Source organism: Dryobates pubescens, chromosome Z (assembly GCF_014839835.1).
Source record: "Dryobates pubescens isolate bDryPub1 chromosome Z, bDryPub1.pri, whole genome shotgun sequence".
Lineage (NCBI taxonomy): Eukaryota > Metazoa > Chordata > Aves > Piciformes > Picidae > Dryobates > Dryobates pubescens.
In genome coordinates this window covers 64,890,520-64,914,145 of record NC_071657.1, presented here as the reverse complement: position 1 = coordinate 64,914,145, position 23,626 = coordinate 64,890,520, and the positions used below count along the sequence as shown (strand labels likewise).

General features: G+C 49.6%; 1 protein-coding gene across 1 annotated transcript; it reads right to left on the bottom strand.

Moving 5' to 3' along the window:
• Positions 1-7,091: 7,091 nt before the first annotated feature.
• Positions 7,092-23,211, bottom strand: SIGLEC15 (sialic acid binding Ig like lectin 15). The gene is made up of 5 exons (XM_054178850.1): positions 23,160-23,211; positions 17,537-17,920; positions 12,170-12,529; positions 11,187-11,217; positions 7,092-7,188 (listed from the first exon to the last, which is right to left on the bottom strand). Exons 1-5 carry the CDS (start codon positions 23,209-23,211, stop codon positions 7,092-7,094), a joined length of 924 nt encoding a protein of 307 aa, XP_054034825.1.
• Positions 23,212-23,626: the final 415 nt, after the last annotated feature.

The window sequence follows — 23,626 nt, the reverse complement described above, 5'->3', positions numbered from 1 at the left end:
CACCACTGAGCTTGCAGGATCACCGAGCAAGGCTGATCACTCTGGTTTACAAATGATGTTGTTATTGCACAAGTAATTTTTACCCTTGGAGTTCTGCTTTAATTAAGTTAGAAGTGTGAATGGGAACTGCACACTGACAAGTTCTTCTCCTCTCTGAGCTTTTCTTTCTGTTCTTTTGATTTTTTTGGGTTTTTTTTTGAGGTCTGTGAAGTTGCTTAGTTCTTGTTAATTGAAAACACTTGAATCTCTTCCTATGTGTGGTGCACATCTGAGAGGAGATACCTGGGGATAATTGTACATACAAATCATCACACAGCAGAGTTCATCCTGTAGCGTCCTAGGTTTCTGCTTTGTGCCTTTTTTGTGTTCCAGTGTGTTGTCACTCAGGCCAGTTCGAAGTGAGCGGAGGGCTGTGTGTAGATGATGTTTTGCTTCTCTTAATCAAGATACCTCTGGATCTTTGGTGAGCATGTGTCTGCAGACTTGGGAAGTCTCTGTTTGGAATGAGAATATATTTTGATTACTTTTTTAAAATTATTATTATTACTGTCCCACAGAAGTTGGCAGGTGGAAGACTCACCTGCAATCTTTTCCCCACTGCTGTAAATGCAAACTGAAATCTGAGTTAAAAAACCACCTTGGATTTTCCTGCTTTCTAAATACTAGTGGGTCTGCATCAGCATTGCTTGATTGCACACAAGTAACTTCTAGTCAAGTTCTTTTCAGGTGATTTGAATCCAGAGATGGATTTCCTGGATCCCCAGTGCCTGGGAAGGGGGGCAGTCATTTGTGTCCATCTCACTTAGGATTCCTTAGTTTTGGAAAGCTCTTTGTTTAGGAGATACTGGACACCCACTTCTGAAGTTCAATCTTTTCTGCACTGTGAAAAGATATTCCTTGTGTTAAATTTGGTGATCCCTTGTTACAGTTCTATTGCCAAAGCATGACCTGGAGCCTGTAAATCTGTTGTTTCAGCTTAGTGATCACTATTCTCGTTGCCTTGTCTGATGCACCTTTGTTCAGGGAGACAGGAGGCGAGTCTTGCCAGTTGCTAGTCTAATGCTGTCCCTTTTATCACCCATCTGTTTGAGGTGGCCCAAGGTCCTGCAGTCCCAATCTGTACACCTCTATGAAGGAACAATAATCACTTCTTTTCTTCCTCCATAATTGTGCCTTTGTTTCAAACATGGTTACATATTAAAGCATTAGTTCTGGTCACTAGGGGAAGGAAATGTGCTACCTACTGTTTGGCCAATAGTGCTTTGAAGTGTTGCTCTTAACTGCAGTTCCAGTGCTGCAGAGCAAATCACCTTTCCCTTCTTGACAGAGTCTGCTGAATGTGCCAACTGGATCATATGATCACCTTCATCTTAGTGTGGTCTTACAGTTCTTTGCTCTGTCTGTGAGCCTATAACACATACACACACATGTACATCCCTCTGTGTATTAGCCAGGTGTTGGTGCAGCATGTGTTTTTGACAGACTTTTGGGAAATTCATGTCTGGAAGAATATGTTCTGTTGCTTCCCCCCCCCCCCCCCCCCCCCATAAGACTGAAAAGCACTGTTTTTGTTAGATGCAATGTTACTGATCAGTTGCATAAAAATGTGAAGAAAGAGATGTGTTTGACATGCACTTTCGAGCTGGGGTATTGTTTCAGCTGTTTTGTTTTACAGATCTTGTATTTATAACATGCTTAGTCTGCAAAGACCATGCAAAATAAACATGAAAACTCAAGTGATTGGTGGCCGGCGTTTTTGTGTGTACAGTTCTGGCTTCCCATGCAGTGTTGCAGGCTGGGGTCAGAGCAGCCAGGCAGAAAGGGATCTGGGGGTACTGGTAGACAGCAACTGAACATGAGCCATCAGTGTGCCCAGGTGGCCAAGAAAGCCAGTGGCATCCTGGCCTGTATCAGGAACAGTGTGGCCAGCAGGAGCAGGGAGATCATTCCGCCCTGTGCTCAGCACTGGGTAGGCCACACCTTGAGTCCTGTGTCCAGTTCTGGGCCCCTCAGTTTAGGAAGGCTGTGAACTGTGTGTGCCCCTGGCCATGTTTGGGTGTGACCTATCCCATAGGTTCATTTATCAAGTTTCTGTTACCAAAGGGCATTAATTGTCTTGGGACAGTATTTAAACCAGGTGAGAAGTCAGGCAATTTGCCTTGTTCTCACCAGACAGCAACAAGAGCCAAATGTTGGCACAGGAGCAGCTGAAGAACCTATCCTAACAGCTACACCCAGGCCTTGCACCTGGACCAAGGCAGAAAGGGGAAAGCTCCAAGAGAACTGAATCCCAGAAGAGCCACAGAGCCCTCTCCAAGAGCCCTCTCCAAGCCAAGGGAAAGCTCCAGACCATGAACTGGGTATGAGAGAGGCTCCCTAGCCCTTGTTGAGCCAAGGGCAACTTGAACTACAGTCACAGCATCTGGGAAGGTACCAGACAACAGGGCAAGCCTTAAGTCCTCAGCTTACCTGCTGCAAAACCCCTTTTGTGGGAAACTGCAGAACCTTTATTTCCAATTTGAATCAATGTATTGGAACTTCTTGGTTCATTTAACTATCTTTACATGTGGAATGCATTGTTCCAACCCAACAGAACCTGTAAATACAGTTTGTAAGCAAGTTGCAGTGGTGCTTGAGGATAGCACCACCAGGAAATACTACATGTAAAAAATATTACAATATAAGCTTTCATTGAATCAATAAGGTTGGAAAAGACCTCAGACACCAAGTCTAACCTGTTGCCCAACACCTCATGACTAACTGAACCATGGCTTCAAGTGCCACATCCAAGCCTTTCTTGAACACCTCCAGCAATGGTGACTCCACCACCTCCCTGGGCAGCACATTCCAATGGCCAAGCTCTTTTTCTGGAAAGAACTTTCTCCTCACCTTGAGCCTAAACCTCCCCTGGCACAGCTGGAGACTGTGTCCTCTTGTTCTGGTGCTGGGTGCCTGGGAGAAGAGACCAAGCCCCTCCAGGCTACAACCTCCCTTCAGGGAGTTGTAGAGAGCAAGAAGGTCTCCCCTGAGCCTCCTTCTCCAGGCTGAGCAACTCCAGCTCCCTCAGCCTCTCAAAGACTTTCAAAGCATGTTCCACTCTGCCTCTCCTGAAGAGCAATGTTCCTGTTGACATCACAAATGTAACCAGGAATTCTCAGAAAGAGAAATGAGTTTTGTGTTGTTTATGACAATGTAGATTGCAGTGGAAAGAGGTGAAATTGGAGTGTCAGCTACCTGACAGGTGTGCCTTTGGAGTGAGTTGCACAGTTTAGTTGGAGAGTGAACATCTCTGGCTGTTTGAATGTTGCCCTGGGATGGACTGCTGCCAGTGGATGCCATCTTAACATGTTTATTAAGGAAATATGGCCAGATAGGGAAAGGAGCAAAACTACTGAGTGTGGCTCTACCTTAAATCAGTTGAGTGGAAAACTAGAAGTCAAGCAGCAAGCTGATATGTGTGGATAGCACTTCCTATGCAGCCTGAAGCTACAGACTCTCACAGGGCCTGTGCTGGTGATGAGATTCATTACTGTTTACTCTGGAAGTTGAAAAGCTCAACAGAGCAATAGCCAAGTGCTCCCAAACCCTGACTGTGCATAAACTTGGAGGGGAAGACAGGGAAGGAGGTGGAATATGGTAGTTGGCCCAAATAGGGTTTGTACTATGTATGTCCTGTTCTAGGTTCAGGTATTTCAGGTATTTGGAAAGATGTTGAGTTGCTGGAAGGTGTCCAGAGAAGGGCAGCAAAGCTGGGGAGGGGTCTGGGGCACAGCCCTGTGAGGAGAGGCTGAGGGAGCTGGGGTTGCTTAGCCTGGAGAAGAGGAAGCTCAGGGGAGACCTTGCTCTCTGCAACTCCCTGAAGGGAGGTTGTAGCCAGGTGGGGGTTGGTCTCTTCTCCCAGGCAGCCAGCACCAGAACAAGAGGACACAGTCTCAAGTTGTGCCAGGGGAGGTTCAGACTGGATGTTAGGAAGAAGTTCTTCCCAACAAGAGAGATTGGCTATTGGAATGTGCTGGCCAGGGAGGTGGTGGAGTCACCATCCCTGGAGGAGTTTAGGAAGAGCCTGGGTGAGGCCCTTGGTGCCATGGTTGAGCTGATCAGATGGTGTTGGGTGATAGGTTGATGGTCTCTTCCCACCTTGTTCTGTTCCATTCTATTCCATTCCATTCCATTCACTTTTTTCCCCCTCCTGCCTATCCCTGCTCCCTCACCCTCCACCTTTTTGTGTTGTTAACTCGGCTAAGTCACAGCAAGTTATACTCAACCTTCCCAGAATGGATGTTACAAAGAGGTAACAGATGGGTGTGAGCTTGCAAGCAGGGCCACAGGATTGATGGTAGTTCAGTGGCAGCTTGGACTCCTTGCCAGCAAATGTTGTTACTAGAAGCTGGATTGGTAAAGAAAGAGTTTTGGAGCTGCTGCATTGGGGTGACTGCACAGAGCATGCAGTCCAGTGATACAAACCTGAAAGTAGTTCCTCATCACCTTTGTCTAATTAATTTTCCTCCCCTGTGCCAACCTGTTGCTCTCCACAGCTCTTTCCTGAGCTTGACAAAGACTCTAGGTTGACTTGCAGTATCCTGTACCATGAGCTGAATCTATTACTCTGGGCAGTGACTGGCTGGAAAGCAGCCCTGAGGAGAGAGATTTGGGGGTGCTGGTAGACAAGAAGCTCAACAGGAGCTCTCAGTGTGCACTTGCAGCCTGGAAAGCCAATCAGATCCTGGGCTGCAGCAAGAGAAGTGTGGCCAGCAGGGCAAGGGAGGTGATTCTCCCCCTCTGCTCAGCTCTGCTGAGACCCCACCTGGAGTACTGCCTCCAGTTCTGGAGCCCCTATTACCAGAGGGGTCTGGAGGTGCTGGAAGGTGTCCAGAGAAGGGCCACGAGGATGATCAGAGGGCTGGAGCACCTCTCCTGTGAGGACAGACTGAAGGAGTTGAGGCTGTTCAGTGTGGAGAAGAGAAGGCTCTGAGGTGACCTCATTGTGGCCTTCCAGTATCTGAAGGGGGCTACAAGACGGCAGGGGAGGGACTGCTCAGGATCTCAGGGAGTGATAGGACTAGGGGGAATGGAATGAAGCTGGAGGTGGGGAGGAAGTTCTTACCCATGAGAGTGGTGAAGCCCTGGAATGAGTTGTCCAGGGAGGTGGTTGAGGCCTTGTCCCTGGAGGTGTTTAAGCCCAGGCTGGATGAGGCTCTGGCCAGCCTGATGTAGTGTGGGGTGTCCCTGCCCATGGCAGGGGGGTTGGAACTAGATGATCCTTGTGGTCCCTTCCAACCCTGACTGATACTATGATACTATGGTCTTGGAGCCTGTTCATAATTGGGTTAGAGACTTGTCAGTGGATGGCCAGTGACTTTGTACTGGTGACTTTATCTCAAAAGCATCAGAGGAACTTCATGTAACACAGAGAGGGAAACTGCTCAGGAATAATTTTCCTTGGCCTTTTTTTTTTTCTTAAAAAAACCCCAAACCACAGCTCCCCACAGACAATTTGTTTTATTGGAACATTTTCACAGCATATTTATCACAGAGCTCTGATACTATGCTTGAGTGTGCTCTTGGGCACTAGGAATTGCAGTAGAGTTACAGTGCAGACCTCTTGTCTGTCTTGCTTTCAGCTCTAGCAGCTTTTGAAAAGCTTTTCCTTTTTGGCCGGGTCATGCTGGAGGGTAGAGAGGCTCTGCAGAGGGACCTCAACAGGCTGGACAGATGGGCAGAGTCCAAGGGCAGGAGATTGAACACATCCAAGTGCCGGGTGCTGCACATTGGCCACAACAACCCCATGCAGTGCTACAGGCTGGGGTCAGAGTGGCTGAGAGCAGCCAGGCAGAGAGGGACCTGGGAGTACTGGTTGAGAGTAGGCTGAACATGAGCCAGCAGTGTGTCCAGGCAGCGAAGAAGGCCAATGGCATCCTGGCCTGCATCAGGAACAGTGTGGCCAGCAGGAGCAGGGAGGTCATTCTGTCCTGTGCTCAGCCCTGGTTAGGCCACACCTTGAGTCCTGTGTCCAGTTCTGGGCTCCTCAGTTTAGGAAGGAGGCTGAGTTGCTGGAAGGTGTCCAGAGAAGGGCAACAAAGCTGGGGAGGGGTCTGGAGCACAGCCCTGTGAGGAGAGGCTGAGGGAGCTGGGGTTGCTTAGCCTGGAGAAGAGGAGGCTCAGGGGAGACCTCATTGCTCTCTGCAACTCCCTGAAGGGAGGTTGTAGCCAGGTGGGGGTTGGTCTCTTCTCCCAGGCAGCCAGTACCAGAACAAGAGGACACAGTCTCAGGCTGTGCCAGGAGAGGTTTAGGCTGGAGGTGAGGAAGAAATTCTATACAGAGTGATTGCCCATTGGAATGGGCTGCCTGGGGAGGTGGTGGAGTCACCAGCACTGGAGGTGTTCAGGAGGAGACTTGATGGGGTGCTTGGTGCCGTGGGTTAGTTGACTAGGTGGTGTTGGATGATAGGTTGGACTCGATGATCTCGAAGGTCTCTGCCAACCTGGTTTATTCTATTCTAGTCTATTCTTGAAAGTTAAAATTTTCTTTAGACTCTTAAATAAACTCTTCTGGAATTTGAGGAATAATAATAGTGGTAATTAAAAAACAAAGCAACCACCACAGCCCTAAACCAGCAGAAATTCCAATAGTGTTTTTTTCTCCCACAGCTGGTATTGGAAACATGAAAGTAGTTCCCTTGCTGGCTCTGAGAGGCTGCATGTGGTGTGCCAGAGGAGTGCTCAAAACAGCTTTTTGAAGTAGCCTTGAAAAAAGGCAAAGCAAAAAGATGTGAGGCAGTGGCAGACTGCTGTCTGCTGGCTAAACACTATGGTATGGGCTAACCATGCAAAGGCTGTTCAGCATGTAGGTCCTCTCCTGCTCTTCCAGCTCCATCCTTCTTTGCTTTGTCCTTCTTCCTGCTTTACCTTTAAGGACTTGTCTTGCTTGTAAGCAGCAGCACGAATGGAAGTCCTGCTCCTGCAAGGCCTCTTTGGCTTTCTGTGGATCAGTCAATATCAGTCAATCAGATCACTGGGGAAAAAGTACCCTTGTACAGAGCAGACAGACATCTGGGATGTGCAAGTGTGTGCAGATGGGATCACCCAGGCCCTCAGCTGTGCCTTGATGCCCTTCTTTCTGCTGGCAAAGTCTGGCTGCTGCCGTGCCTGCGGTCACAGTTCTCGTAGGTGGAGTCTTGCAGCTGTGGCCTGGCAGGAGAAGTGAGTACGGTGAAGACCTTTCAGACTTTATAGCATCACAGAATGGCTTGGGTTGGAAGGGACCTGTAATGGCCATCTAGTCCAACCCCACTGCTGTGGGCAGGGACATCTTTAACAAGATCAGGTAGTTCAGAGCCCCGTGCAGCATGACCAGGGATGGAGCCTCTCTACCTCTCTGGGTAGAAACTTGTGCCAGCATTTCACCACCCTCAGCATAAAGCATTTCTCCCTTCTGCCTAGTCTTAATCTCCCCTCTTTTATCTTCAAATGATCATAGTATCAGTCAGGGTTGGAAGGGACCACAAGGATCACCTAGTTCCAACCCCCCTGCCATGGGCAGGGACACCCCACACTAGATCAGGCTGGCCAGAGCCTCATCCAGCCTGGGCTTAAACACCTCCAGGGACGGCGCCCCAACCACCTCCCTGGACAACCCATTCCAGGGCTTCACCACTCTCATGGGGAAGAACTTCCTCCTCACCTCCAGCCTGAATCTCCCCACCTCCAGCTTCATTCCATTCCCCCTAGTCCTAGCACTACCTGAGAGCCTGAGCAGTCCCTCCCCAGCCTTCTTGTAGCCCCCTTCAGATACTGGAAGGCCACAATGAGAGCCTTCTCTTCTCCAGACTGAACAGCCCCAACTCCTTCAGTCTGTCCTCATAGGAGAGATGCTCCAGCCCTCTGCTCATCCTCGTGGCCCTTCTCTGGACACCTTCCAGCACCTCCAGATCCCTCTTGTAATAGGGGCTCCAGAACTGGAGGCAGTACTCCAGGTGGGGTCTCAGCAGAGCTGAGCAGAGGGGGAGAATCACCTCCCTTGCCCTGCTGGCCACACTTCTCTTGCTGCAGCCCAGGATCTGATTGGCTTTCCGGGCTGCAAGTGCACACTGAGAGCTCCTGTTGAGCTTCTCCTCCCCCAGCATCCCCAAGTCTCTCTCCTCAGGGCTGCTTTCCAGCCAGTCCCTGCCCAGCCTAGAGTTGTGCCTGGGATTGCCTCCACCCAGATGCAGGACCCTGCACTTGGTCTTGTTGAACCCCTTGGTCTTGATCACCTCTTGTCCTGTTGCAAGAGGCCCAGCTACAAAGATTGTCCCCATCTACCCCCTTTAAGTGTTGAAAGACCCAGCAAGGTCTCTCATTCTCTTCTGGTTTACCAGCCCAAGCTCTCAGCCTGTCCTCACAGGAGAGGTGTTTCAGCTGTCTGCTCTGCATTGTGGCTTCCTCTGGAGCCATTCCAACAGGCCCATGTCTTTCATGTGGTGAGGGCCCCAGAGCTGCTCACCAAGGTGGAGCAGAGGGGGAGAATCCTGTCCCTTAGCCTGCTGGCCATGCTGCTTTTGATGAAGCCCAAGATACCTTTGGTCTTGCAGCCTGCAGCTTCACACTGCTGGCTCCTGTTGAGGTTTTTATCCACCACTGCCTCCAAGTCTTGTATGGCAGGGCTGCCCTTGATGCTGCAGCCTGTACACATCCTTGCTGTTGCTCTGACTCAGGTGCAGGACCTTGCACAGGCCTACTGATCCAGCTTGTCCAGGTCCTTCTGGATGGCATCCTGTCCCTCAGATGTATCAGCTGCACCACTCAGCATGGTGTTGTCTGCAAACTGGGGAGGGAGCTCTTGATCCTACTGTATGTGGTTGGTAGAGATGTTGCACAGCACTGGTCTCAGTATGGACCCCTGAGGGACACCACTGTCACCATCTGGACTTAGGTGGCTTCAGCTAGTAGTTAAGGAGTGTCAGAATCACTTTCTGCATAACAGTTTTTGGTACAGATCCTCTCCTCTGCAGCAGGTAGTTTTTCAGTGTCTGCTTTACATCAAACACTTTACACCTTTAAACATTCAGGATGATCTCCTACACATTTAGCATTACCTGCTACTACTGTCCTGCTGCTCAGAGTCTCAGGAAGGTGTGAGAGATCTCTTCTGAGAAGGATCTCCTGTGGAGTGTGGAGGATCTTGGGTTTGTACACGTTCATCTGTGTATTTGCACAAATGCATTCCAGAGTGCAGTCTGGTTTAGACACTGATAAATCATCAGGACTGTGCTTTTGCAAATGCTTCACACAAATTCACCTGTGGGATTCAATTTCCAGTTGCCTCTTTGGCTGTCTCCTAATGCTGTGCACTTGACTGTCCTGCTGATCTGGCCACCTTGCTTGGGTAAGGCAAGGGAAGAAAAAAGTGGATTCTCCTGTATAATTTCTTAAGATGGAGGAAAGGGAGGCCATCCAGTGGGACCTTAACAGGCTGGAGAGCTGGGCCCAAGCCAACCTCATGAGTTTCAACAAGACCAAGTGCAAGGTCCTGCATCTGGTTTGGGGCAATCCCAAGCACCAATATAGGCTGGGCAGCAACTGGCTTGAGAGCAGCCCTGAAGAAAAGGACTTGGGGGTGCTGGGGGAGGAGAAGCTCAACAGGAGCCAGCAGTGAGCACTTGCAGCCCAGAGAGCCAAGCAGAGCCTGGGCTGCAGCAAGAGAAGTGTGGCCAGCAGGTCAAGGGAGGTGATTCTCCCCCTCTACTCAGCTCTGGTGAGACCCCACCTGGAGTACTGCCTCCAGTTCTGGAGCCTCTATTACCAGAGGGATCTGGAGGTGCTGGAAGGTGTCCAGAGAAGGGCCCCAAGGATGAGCAGAGGGCTGGAGCACCTCTCCTGTGAGGACAGACTGAGGGAGTTGGGGCTGTTCAGTCTGGAGAAGAGAAGGTCTCTGAGGGAGACCTCATCGTGGCCTTCCAGTATCTGAAGGGGGCTACAAGAAGGCTGGGGAGGGACTTTTTAGGGTGGGGGTTGGTCTCTTCTCGCAGGTAACCTATGACAGAACAAGAGGACACAGTCTCAAGCTGTGCCAGGGGAGGTTTAGGCTGGATGTTAGGAAGAAATTCTTCACAGAGAGAGAGCTTGGCCATTGGAATGTGCTGCCCGGGGGGGTGGTAGAGTCACTATCACTGGAAGTATTTAAAGAGAGACTGGAGGAGGCACTTGGTGCCATGGTTTAGTTGATTAGGTAGTGTTGGATGATAGGTTGGACTTGGTGATCTCAAGATCTTTTCCAACCTTGTTAATTCTGTATGATGGAGTTCAGCATTTGACTCTAGGTATCCTTTTCCCCTTAAGTAATTTGTATTTCTTATAAAAAACATCACACAGGGATAACTGGTTGGAAGGGAGCAGTCCCATGCACAGGTAGTTCCACTGGCCTCAGACACTGCTTGTTTAGGTTTAGCCTAAGGTTTGTTTCTGGTTCTTAGTATGAGGACCATTTTTCCCCCATCTCTTTCTGGGTTGCCCTCCACAGCTGTCAACAGTGTCCAAGAGAGTAATGGTAAGTGCCAAGGATACCATCAGATCATTGTGTGGATGCCACCCAAAGTATCAGGCCCTGCCACACCTGAGCTGGCTCTGAGTTGGGCTGCTGGGTGTCTCTGTACCTTCTGCCAGCCTTGGCAGAGTTCATCAGCTTTGGTATGGGCACTTTCTCTGCTCCAGTAAGGACTGGTGTGCAGACAGAGGAGGAGGTTCCTGCTGCAGAGTTTCCCCTCCCACATCCATCATGCCTCAGCCTGGCACAGACCCCATTCCAGCCTGTTCCTCTCGTCTGGGGAGCCCAGGAGGGTGATTGTTTTGCTGCTTTAATAAGGCTTCCTACCCTGTGGTAGGCCTGTAGCCCACCTAAGCATCTTGTAGCCCTGTGCAGCTGCAGCATCATGTGCCAGGGGCTCTTCAACCTGCAGCTCCAGTTCCTTGTCCTCACATCACTGGGGTCTTTTCTTCAGTGTACCCAGGCCAGAGCCTCCTACCAACAGTCCCAAGCTTTGATCTCTCCCACTTGCTCTCCAGGACATCAGCTCAACCCTGTTCCTGTTCCATGAGCCTGCTCTCAGGCCAGAAGGTTGCTGCCAAGATCAAGGACACACTGCACTTTTGTCCTTAGCCATTGCCACCCTCCTGCTGGATAACATGAGTAGAAAGCAAGCAATCCTTACCAAGCCAGGCTGGATGGGGCAGAGGAGGGACCTGTGAATTGAGAAGGAAGATGTGGGTTAGCAGTGGAGGTCAGAGCAAGCTGGGGAGCCAGGACTGACCTGGAGCTGTTGGGAAGCTGTGCTAAAGGATGGTTACAACACTCCAGTGACTGGGGAGTGGTCCTCCTCATGGGTGTGGGAATGAGACACTGGAATACAAGGAATGAATAATTTCTGGTAGCTCTTACAGCTCTTACAGTTTGAGTGGTGGCTTTCTCGGGGTGTTGACACCAGGCTGTCTCTGCAGATGAGTCATGGTGATTCACTATGTCCTCCAGTGCGAGAGTCAGAGCCCAGAGTCCCTCATAGCTCCCTCCTCCCCATGTCATCACATGGCAGGGGTGGCCAGCAGGCTTCTAGGGAGGTCTGATCTCCTAGCCTATGAGCTGGGGGTTTCCTGCTTTCGTGGAGCTGGTGTGGCTGAGAGGTGATGGGGAAGCACTCATGATGGGGAAGCACCTGGCTCAGTATCCAGGCTCAGGGTGCTGACTGAGATGGCCTGCAAAGTGAGGATGCCCACCCACAGGAGGTCAAACTTTTGTGTGGAAATAAATGAAATAGAAATGAAAATAACCCCCTGCCCATAGGCTACAGAGGGAGAGGCAGCAATTAGACCCCTTCAAGAAAAACAAAACAAGAAAAAGCTGGGTTGTGTAGGCAGCAGCATCTCCATTGATTGCCCTCTTGAGCACCTTTCCTCCCTCTCTGTCTTTTCCTGAATGAGGCCTTCTGTATGCAGGCTGTGTTCAGCCAGCCAGAAGGACTCTCTTCCCTCTTCTGAGAATGCCCACTAGAAATGCAGTTCTCCAGTGGAAAACCATAAAATGATGTTTAAAAAACCCAAACCAAATCCGGCACTTCCTACCTGGCTTTACCTGCTGCATCCTACCTGTGGTTATGAGCCTGAGTAGTGCAAGACTACTGAGGCAAGCAGTGATGCTCACCTCCTCTTGAGAAAACAATGAAGCTCAGCATCACCAGCAGAATGAGCACTTTAATTCCTAGTGGCACAAAGATCAGGATCAGGAAGAAGTTGCTGCTGGAGGCTTTGAATTTGTAGAAGTACACAGCCCCTTCAGCTCTTCCATGGCTGTTGATGGCAGTACAGGTGTATTTCCCATCATGGGTCAGGTACTGGAGCTCCTTGGTGACACGATGGTTCATGCTGGTGGTGGAGGTGAGGTTGCTGTAGGGTGGTCCAGTCCAGGTGAGGGCAGGTGCAGGCTCCCCCTCGGCAGTGCAGCGGGCCTGGAATGTGCGATCCCCATTGGAGCTGACAGTGATGTTGATGATCCTGGGGGCAGCTACAGGGGTCACAACAGAGGAGGAGGAGAGTGCCGCAGGCTTCAAAGGCAGTTCTAACACAAAGCACCTGGAATGAGGGCTTGGTGGACCCACAGTGTGTTAACAACAGGGTAATGCTGGGACAAGACATCCCTTTCCTCATGTTTCTTGGCACTTTCTTTCCCTAGGTTTCCCCACCCTGCCTGTGTTGTATGGAGGAGTACAAAGAATTCACCCAGGAAAGCCTGGGTGCAAGGACCTGAACTTTGTGCTTGTTCCCTGTAATACCTTACACAGTTTCCTGAGCTTTGGTCAGCTTCAGGTGTTGTTACCTTGCACAGTGGCAGAAGGCAGAGGCACTGTGAAGATGGATTACCTTCTGCAGTTGCACCATGAAGTGCAGCCCAGTGCTGTCCATAAAGTAGGCAGCATGCAGCCAGTGACCTTCCTGGTGTGGCTGCATGTGCATGTGGTCCAGAACAAGGCAACCATAGAGCTCTCCTGCAAGTCTCCTGTGGTCTCTGACCTCCAGACCACGAAAGGATGGATCCATTTGTGTGAGCCTCTTGCATGGTGCCTGAGACTTGCCAGATTTGGCAAACATATTGTCAGGGAACATATACAGTCCTTGACACCACCTCTTCCTGCTGTCTTTCCCCAACCTTGTAGTGACCACACAGCAGCTGGTGCAGGTTCCTGCACACCAATACCAAGACAAGGTCACTAATTTTGTGTTCTGCAGCTGTGGCACACAGGATTCTGTGACTGAGTGAATAACAGCAAAGATCACTTGGGGGATGCAAAAAGTGAAGAGATGCACTGTGGAACATGTCATCCTCTACCCAGCCTGCTAGGGAAGCAGAGCTGATATGACAAATCTTGTCTTAGCCATTGGTCCTCCTTGTCCTAGGCCTGTTGACCTATTTAATGCATTTGGTTCCTAAAGGCATGGTGAAGAAAACCATATGAGTGTCCTCACAGAGGAAAAGCAGGAGTTCAATATTGATTTCACTCTCTGTCAGGCTAGACAACAACTGTATAGATTGCAGCCACCTACATGTCTGTGTAATGCAGGAGGAGGCTGAGGCTGGAGGACTGATGCATGAGTTGTGTCATTTGTCTGTGTGCTTCTGTGTTTAACCTCTGAAGCTTTATTAGAATAGAACAGAATAGAATTAACCAGGTTGGAAGAGGCCTTCAAGATCATCGAGTCCAACCTATCATCCAACACCACCTAATCAACTAAACCATGGCACCAAGCACTCCATCAAGTCTCCTTCTGAACACCTCCAGTGATGGTGACTCCACCACCTCCCTGGGCAGCACATTCCAATGGGCAATCAATCACTCTCCATTGAACTCTTCCAGCTTGTACTGCCAAGGTCCCTTCCCAAAGCAGGGTGCAGCCTGGGTGCCATACCTGTGTATGTGATTCCTCAGGTGTTGAAATCCAAGCAGCCTCTGAGAGACAGATCTTGCTGCCATCCTGCCTTGGTCATGCTGTAAGTATGGGTGTTCAGGAGCTGCTCCAAGTGAAAGAGAGCCTTGGTCACGCTCTGTGTGTGTGTGCTTAGGAGCCTCTCCAAGTGAAAGAGAGCTCTGACTGTGTGGAGCATCCCAGAAGGTACCAATACTCATCCTTGTGTCCCATCTGAATGCGCACAGTGCCCAGCTGGTGTGAGGCAGCTGTGCTTCACGAGCAAAATCATCCAACACATGGCAACTTTGCCCTCATGGGTAAGACCTGAGCCTGTTTCTGAGGCCACCTGGGTCTCATAGCCCTCCCTTGATCTGTGAGTGCACCCTGGGAGACAGGATCAGCATCTGACATTTCTTGATCTGAGTTGGTTTTTCAAGTTGTTTGTACTTGAGGTCTCCTGCTCCAGAGGGGTTTGGACCTGTGGCAAGTGGGTAACATCCCCTGGCACCACGCAGGAACTCTTGCACTTACATTGGCTAACATGTGGGAGCACAGGAAGTTCCACCACAGTATGAGGAAAACCATTTTTACTGTAAGGGTGACAGAGCACTGGAACAGGCTGCCCAGAGACCTTTTGGATCTCCTTCTTTAGAGGCTGTCAAGGCCAGTCTGGATGCATTCCTGTGTGACTGGCCCTAGGTGATCCTGCTTTGACAGGATGAGCTCCAGAAGTTCCTTCCAACCCCCCTACCATTCTGTGATTCTATGTGCTCAGTGCCCAGGCTCTCTGGTTTAGATTCTGATGAAGATCATGTCTTTAACCCCACCCCATGGGCTGCTGGCCCCAGCTTGCCTCTGCACAGATGGGGTAGTCATCATGGATTCACCAAGAGGAAATCCTGCCTGACTAATCTGATAGCATCCTGTGATGCCCTAACTGAATGGGGAGCTGCAGGGAGAGCAGTGGATGTGCTCTACTTTGACCTTAGCAAGGCTTTTGACACTGTCTCCCATAACATCCTTGTGAGCAAGCTCAGGAGGTGTGGGACAGAAGAGCAGACAGTGAGATGGGTTAGGAACTGGTTACACAATAGAGTCCAAAAGAGTAGTGGTCAGTGGTGCCAGGTCCAGCTGGAGAGCTGTAACTAGTGGAGGGATCAGTTCTGGGCCCAGTCCTGTTCAATATCTTCATCAGTGACATTGGTGAGGGGACAGACAGACAGACAGAGTCTGCTCAGCAGGTTTGCTGGTGACACTAAACTGAGAGGCTTGGCTGAGACACCTGAAGGCTGTGAGGCCATTCAGAGACTTGGACAGTCTGAGAGCTTGGCAGAGAGGAACCTAATGAGGTTCAACAAGGACAAGTGCAGAGTTCTGCAGCTGGGCAGGAAGAATACACTGCAGCAGTACAGGATGGGAGGGCAGCAGCCTCATGGAGGACCTGGGAGTCCTGGTGGATAAGAAGTTATCCATGGGACAGCAATGTGCCCTGGTGGCCAAGAGGGTGAATGGGATCCTAGGGGGCATTAAGAAGAGTGTGTCCAGCAGTTCCAGGGAGGTTCTCCTCCCTGCACTGCTCTGCCTTATTGAGACCTCACCTGGAATATTGTGTCCAGTTCTGAGCTCCCCAGTTCAAGGGGCACAAGGATCTATTGAGAGAGTCCAACAGAGGGCTGCAAGGATGATTAAGGGACTGGAGCACTGCCTTATGAGGAAAGACTGAGAGACCTGGGGCTGTTTAGTCTGGAGAGAAGAGGTCTGAGAAGGGGATCTAATGAATGATAATGAATATCTGAGGGCTGGGTGTCAGGAAGGAAGGGACAGCTTCTTCTCACTTGTGCCCTGTGATAGGACAAGGGGCAATGGAAGCAAACTACAGCGCAGGAGGTTCCACCTCAACATGAGGAAGAACTTCTTTACTGTAAGGGTCACAGAGCACTAGAACAAGCTCTCCAGAGAGGTTGTGGAGCCTTCTTCTCTGGAGACTTTCAAGACCTGTCTGGATGCACTCCTTGTGACCTGCACTAGGTTATATGGTCATATGGTGCTGCTCGGGCAGGGAGGTTGGACTTGATTATCTGCAGAGGTCTCTGTTAACATCCTGTGGTCTGTGATCCTGCACTGGAGGGACCAGGTGGAGTGTGCAGGATGTAGCTGGCTCTTAGCCCAGCTTCCCAGTTATGTTTCTGCTCTTTTCCTTGCATTGCACTCACCACTTCATGCTGGAAAACTGTGCAATGTAGTGACTGCTGTGAATCTTATGAGCTATACCAGGAGAGGTTCAGGCTGGATGGTAGGAAGAAGTTCTTCCCAGCAAGAGAGATTGGCCATTGGGATGTGCTGCCCAGGGAGGTGGTGGAGTCACCACCACTGGAGGTGTTTAGGAAGAGGGCTGGAGCACCTCTGCTATGAGGACAGACTGAAGGAGTTGGGGCTGTTCAGTCTGGAGAAGAGAAGGCTCTGAGGTGACCTCATTGTGGCCTTCCAGTATCTGAAGGGGGCTACAAGAAGGCTGGGGAGGGACTTCTCAGGCTCTCAGGTAGTGCTAGGACTAGGGGGAATGGAATGAAGCTGGAGGTAGGGAGATTCAGGCTGGAGGTGAGGAGGAAGTTCTTCCCCATGAGAGTGGTGAAGCCCTGGAATGGGTTGTCCAGGGAGGTGGTTGGGGCCCCATCCCTGGGGGTGCTTAAGAGCAGGCTGGATGAGGCTGTGGCCAGCCTGATGTAGTGTGGGGTGTCCCTGCCCATGGCAGGGGGATTTGAACTAGCTGATCCTTGTGGTCCCTTCCAACCCTGACTGATACTATGATACTAAGAGAGTGGATGAGGCACTTGGTGCCATGGTTTAGTTGATTAGATGGTATTGGATGATAGGTTGGACTTGATGATCTTGAAAGTCTTTTCCAACCTGGTTAATTCTATTCTATTCTATTCTATTCTATTCTATTCTATTCTATTCTATTCTATTCTATTCTATTCTATTCTATTCTATTCTATTCTATTCTATTCTGTTATGTTCTATTCTATTCTATTCTATTCTATTCTATTCTATTCTATTCTACTGTGGCACTTGGTGCCATGGTTTAGTCATGAGGTCTGTGGTGACAGGTTGGACTTGATGATCTTTGAGGTCTCTTCCAACCTTGGTGATACTGTGTGTGTGATACTCTACTCTACTCTACTCTATTCTATTCTATTCTATTCTATTCTACCTCTAGTCTATTCTACTCTACTCTGGATGTGAGGAAGAAGTTCTACACAGAGAGAGTGATTGCCTATTGGATTGGGCTGCCGGGGGAGGTGGTGGAGTCACCATCACTGGAGGTGTTCAGGAGGAGACTTGATGGGGTGCTTGGTGCCATGGGTTAGTTGTTTAGGTGGTGTTGGATTGGTTGATGGGTTGGACACGATGATCTTGAAGGTCTCCTCCAACCTGGTTTATTCTATGTACGTATGTATGTACTCTATTCTATTCTATTTTATATACAGCACTGGGAAAGCCAGCCCCTTGGGGGACCACCTCGGGTCATCCCCTGGTACCATCCCATCAGCTTGCACACCTTGTGGCTCTGACCTTCCCACCTCCTTTGGCTCTCATGCCCTCTCACCTATCAAGTGCAGCTTGATGCCGTTCCTGCTCTCGTACTTGTCGTGGAGGTCTCCCGCGAGCTCCACCCGGCAGAAGTACCTCTCGCTGTCACTCCAGGTCAGGTTGTCGATCCTGATGGAGAGGTCCTTGTGCCGGGGGTTGCCAAGCAGCTTGTACTTGTTCTTGTGGCTGATGGCAGTCTTGCAGAGCTCACTGGCGCTCTGGCTAACGCACTTGAACACTACTGTGCCGTTGTAAGGTTCCTTGATCCTCCAGATGGCAGTGAGGGCGCGGTCAAACGTTTTGTAGGGGTGTGTGAAAGTGCAGGGCAGGACAGCCGTCTTCCCCAGCTCACCAGTGACATCAGCCGGGACATGGACGGACCAGCCGTTGCACTGCACACCTACAGCACAAAGAGATGGTCAAGACTCAGTTATCTGGGACGTTTGAGGGGGAAACTTGTCCCCACCTGGAGCACTGTGTTCAGACCTGGGTGCCACAGCTTTAAAAACCCCACAGTAAAGCATGTCCAGAGGAGACCATGAAGATGATCAGGAGCCAGAGCCTCTCTCCAGGAAGGACAGACTGATGCAGCTGGGGTTGTTCAGCCTGGAGAAGGGAAGGTTCTGGGGAGACCTTACTGTGGCCTTCCAGTATCTGAAGGGGGTCTGCAGAAAAGATGGGGAGGGACTTTTTATCAGGGAGTGTGGTGATAGAGTGAGAGGTAAACTGAAAGAGGGGAGATTTAAATTAGGTATTTGGAAAAAATCCTTTACTGTGCGGCTGGTGAGGCACTGGAACCAGCTGCCCAGAGAAGCTGTGGATACCCCACCCACGCTCAAGGCCAGGCTGGACAGGACTTTGAGCAACCTGCTCAAATGGAGGATGTCTACTCATGGCTAGGGGGTGAAAACGAGGGTCCCTTCCAGCTGAAACCATTCTGTGATTCCCTGGAGCTGGATATCCTTCCCACATCTGTGCTGCTGTTGGTCAGAAAGCCAGTGCTGTGTTCCTGGGCTGGGGCCTGTGCTGCTTGATGATCTTGCTGAGGGCTTGCAGATGATCATGCAGCCCAGTTGCTGTGGCTGGGTTTGGCTGCAGTTTGGGGCAGAGCCCAGGGGATGGACTAGCTCATGCAGAATGTGATTTCACTCCTAAGAAGGCGTCTTGTTTGTCAAGTGAACAATAGCACGTTAAACTGTGTTTAGCAGGCCGTTGCAGTTAACAGGCATTTACTTGCTTGGAGGAGCAGAACAGTTTTTTCCCCTTTCCTTATTAAAAGAAAAAGCAAAGAATCAAAGTTTTGCATGCATGGTTCTGGCTTTAGGCACTGGAGTGCAGTCAGTGTAGCAGCATTTGTGTGCACTCCTACACTATAGCATTTGTTACACACATCAGCTGGTGGTGGCACTACCCCTGGGGACAGTAGTAACAGATGATGTTTCTAGTGATCAATGCTGCTGTTATCACAAAGAGGCATCTTGTAAGCTCTGACAAGATCTGAAGATTGGAAGATACTGGACAGGCTGGACAGATGGGCAGAGTCCAAGGGCAGGAGATGAGATTGAACACATCCAAGTGCCAGGTTCTGCACATTGGCCACAGCAACCCCATGCAGAGCTACAGGCTGGGGTCAGAGTGGCTGGAGAGCAGCCAGATAGAGAGGGACCTGGGGGTGCTGGTGACAGCAGCTGAACATGTGTGTGCCCAGGTGGCCAAGAAGTCCAAGGGCATCCTGGCCTGTATCAGGAATAGTGTGGCCAGCAGGAGCAGGGAGGTCATTGTGCCCTGTGCTCAGCACTGATTAGGCCACAGCTTGAGCACTGTGTCCAGTTCTGGGCTCCTCAGTTTAGGAAAGATGTTGAGTTGCTGGAAGGTGTCCAGAGAAGGGCAACAAAGCTGGGGAGGGGTCTGGAGTACAGCCCTGTGAGGAGAGGCTGAGGGAGCTGGGGTTGCTTAGCCTGCAGAAGAGGAGGCTCAGGGGAGACCTTCTTGCTCTCTCCAACTCCCTGAAGGGAGGTTGTAGCCAGGTGGGGGTTGTTCTCTTCTCCCAGGCAGCCAGCAGCAGAACAAGAGGACACAGTCTTAAGCTGTGCCAGGGGAGGTTCAGGCTGGATGTTAGGAAGAAGTTCTTCCCAGCAAGAGAGATTGGCCATTGGAATGTGCTGCCCAGGGAGGTGGTGGAGTCACCATCCCTGGAGGTGTTTAGGAAGAGCCTGGATGAGGCCCTTGGTGCCATGGGTTTAATTGATGAGATGGTGTTGGGTGGTAGGTTGGACTTGATGATCTCTGAGGTCTTTTCCAGCCTGGTGAATTCATTCCATTCTATTCTATCTTATGAATGCTGGTGGGAGCAGGCAAGTTCCCTGACTGCTCCTGCTGTAGCAATGAGGATGCCCTTGACACTCCCGAAAGCATCTCCCTGTGAGCAGAGCAGGTTGTGTCTGTGTGGAGCCTAGCTGATAGTGTCTTCTCAAACAAGTCTTGTCACAGTGTCATGGTGGGGAAAATCTGGACTTCTCCAGCTGAGATGTCACAAACAATTGGGATTTGGCTCTCTTGGCCAAAATTGGTCACAGTAAATCCTAGGGCAGTCGGAGGAGCTGAACCTCACTGCCACCAGACCCAGTGAAGAAAACCTCCTCACACCTGAAGGAGTGTTCCCTACCTTTGAATTATATGAGGAAAACTCAATCTCTCACCCATTTTCCTTCTCCAGGAACCAAGAGCATCATCAGTGTCTGTAGGCAGTTCTTTCCATATAGATATGTGTGCCTACCCACTGTCTTGTTAATTACAACAGCTGTAGCAGCAGATTGTGGCTTTGGGAACATCTGTGGCTACAACCCAGCCTTATAAACTGGCTTGATAGCTTCATTATATTAGGAACTTGCCCCTCAATAGCTGAGAATAACTGCAAAAAATTATGAGGGTGTTGTGTTGAGTAATTGCTGCCCATTCCTGGTGTATCAGGCTTCACTCTGGTCTGTGGCCATTCAGCTGGGGGGTGACTCATATAGCCTTTAAGACAAGGTTTGTTGCCTGTTCATGTATCTGTTCTTCATGAGATTTGACTAACACCTCGGTGGCAGTGCAGCTCTTTAATCCATTGTGCACTGCACTACCGACAAAGGCCAACACAGATCTGGTTCTCTACTATTATTTATCTGGAAGTGATGCCAAAACAGTATTCTGAGATCATGCTCCTTGTCATTTATTATAACAGTATGAGTGCTTTCTGCAGCCTAGGTAGCTTTCTGTGGACAGGTGGGGGTTGGTCTCTTCTCCCAGGCAACCAGCAGCAGAACAAGAGGACACAGTCTCAAGCTGTGCCAGGGGAGGTTCAGGCTGGATGTTAGGAAGAAGTTCTTCCCAGCAAGAGAGATTGGCCATTGGGATGTGCTGCCCAGGGAGGTAGTGGAGTCACCATCCCTGGAGGTGTTTAGGAAGAGCCTGGCGGAGGCAATTGGTGCCATGGTTTAGTTGATCAGATGGTGCTGGGTGATAGGTTGGATACGATGATCTTGAAGGTCTCTTCCAACCTGGTTCATTCCATTCCATTCCATTCCATTCCATTCCATTCCATCTATCCTATCCTATCCTATCCTATCCTATCCTATCCTATCCTATCCTATCCTATCCTGTCCTATCCTATCCTACCCTTCCCTACCCTATTCTATTCTATTCTATCCTATCCTACCCTTCCCTATTCTATTCTATTCTATTCTATTCTATCCTATCCTACCCTACCCTATTCTATTTCTATCCTATTTCTATTCTATTCTATCCTATCCTACCCTACCCTTCCCTACCCTATTCTATTTCTATCCTATTTCTATCCTATTTCTATCCTATTTCTATCCTATTCTATTCTATTCTATTCTATTCTATTCTATTCTATTCTATTCTATTCTATTCTATTCTATTCTATTCTATTCTATTCTATTCTATTCTATTCTATTCTATTCTATTCTATCCTGTCCTGTCCTGTCCTGTCCTGTCCTGTCCTGTCCTGTCCTGTCCTGTCCTAATACACAAATCTACCTGGCCACAGGAAGCTCATGGACTCTGAGCACAAGGACCTGGCAGTGAAAACAGAAAATTCTATTGCTTTCTAGTTGTTTTCCTGTTATTTTGGTTGTTTTACAGCACCTTGCTGTAGCCCTTGCTTTTGGAGCAGTGCAGATCACGTGCCTTTGAGTACATGATTTGCTTTTCTCTGCTACCTTTTTTTGTTTTCATTAAAAAAAGTCCTAAGTGAAGCACATTCTTTTTAGCACACAGTGGTGAACTTGGTTGAGGAGGTGGACCTGATGATCTCAAGAGTCTTTTCCAACCTGAATGACTCTGCAGTTCCATGATATATAAAGATCTTGCTTTCAGCATGAGAAATAACATTAAAAATAAGTTCTTCTACTGTTACCAGCTCCACACATATCGATCCAAACACAGTTTGCCTATGTTATGAGTGGCAGGAGTGGTCAGCATGTCAGCTTCAACACAGTAGGTCTTTTGCTGTTATCCAGCCTCCATTTGTTCCTGGAATGGAAACTCTCACAAGAAACAGAAAGTCATAGGCAAGTAGCCTACACACCTTACACGAGGTAACTCCTGAAAGGAGCTGTCAGGTCAGGGTATCTGCTACTCGTGAATGGAAGGGTCATGAAAGTAACACCAACAAGAGTTGGAGACCAACACAGACACTAACCTTGCTCTAGGAAATGTTATTAGAATAGAATAGAATAGGATTAGGAATAAGAATAGAAAAGAAGAGAAGTAACCAGGTTGGAAATGACCTCAGAGATCATCAAGTCCAACCTATCACCGAACACCATCTGATCAACTAAACCATGGCACCAAGTGCCTCACCCAGGCTCTTCCTAAGCACCTCCAGTAATGGTGCCTCCACCACCTCCCTGGGCAGCACATCCCAATGGCCAATCTCTCTTGCTGGGAAGAACGTCTTCCTAACATCCAGCCTGAACTTCCCCTGGCACAGCTTGAGACTGTGTCCTCTTGTTCTGGTGCTGGTTGCCTGGGAGAAGAGACCAACCGCTACCTGGCTACACCCTGCCTTCAGGGAGTTGCAGACCACAAGGTCTCCCCTGAGCCTCCTCTTCTCCAGGCTAAGCAATTTGACAATGTATCTAAACAAAACACACTGAGCTTCATGGCAATTATGTGCATCCTTGAGGTAAGATGTGAGCTTAACAGCTCAGTGAAGCTGGAGCAAATTGTGTCTCATTTGTAATACCTCCTAGGAATGCAAAATGGGGTGGTGCTGGAAACTCCATGTCCAACTGACAATGCAGTTGTCCTGTCCTCCTGCACAAGGTAAAGAAGCAAAAACCCAAACCAACCAAAGAAAGAAAAACCCCAACGAAAAAAGCTCAACTCCAAACCCAACCAAACAACCCCCACCCCCAAACAACAAGAAAACCCCAAACCAACCAAAACCCCCAAAGACTTCTCTGACAACTGCAGAGTCAAACCTTTGGGTTTTTTGAGATCCTTTTGAGGCACACAACGAGTGGTGCTGTTCCTGGAGCATATGCTGTGCCAGGTAGTTCCCCTGGCACTCTGACTAGAGTGAGAAGAAAATCCTGGGTCAGAGAGTGATTTGCAGCAAGCTCAGCACTCACCCTTCCTGGACACGCGAAGGAGGCACAGAAGCAGCAAGCTGAACTCCCTCATGCTGATTGGCAATCTCCACTGAGGTGTATCATCAAACCAGAATGGTGCCTGCTGCATCTGAGCTTCTGCTCTTGCAGTCACAAAAGATTTTCCCAGGGATGGAAGAAGCTGTGGTTTTCCTGTCTTTGGAGGGAATGAGTAGTCTGGCTGAGCCATGTCTGGATTCAGATATTAATAGATTTGTGGTCAGTCATGTGCAGAATATACCAGAGGGAATCAGAGTGTTATCATTTTCCAGCTAGAGGAAGGGCACTGCATATTTGGGCTTTAAACATCTGCTCCATGTGTGTGATGGGGCTCTCAAGTGCTAGCAGCTCATCATTCTAGAGGAAGTCCTTGCGAGCTGCTTCAGGAGGCAGCAAGCAGCACCCTTGTTCTCCTGGCTTGAGGAGGTTTCTCCTCTTGAACCTGGAGC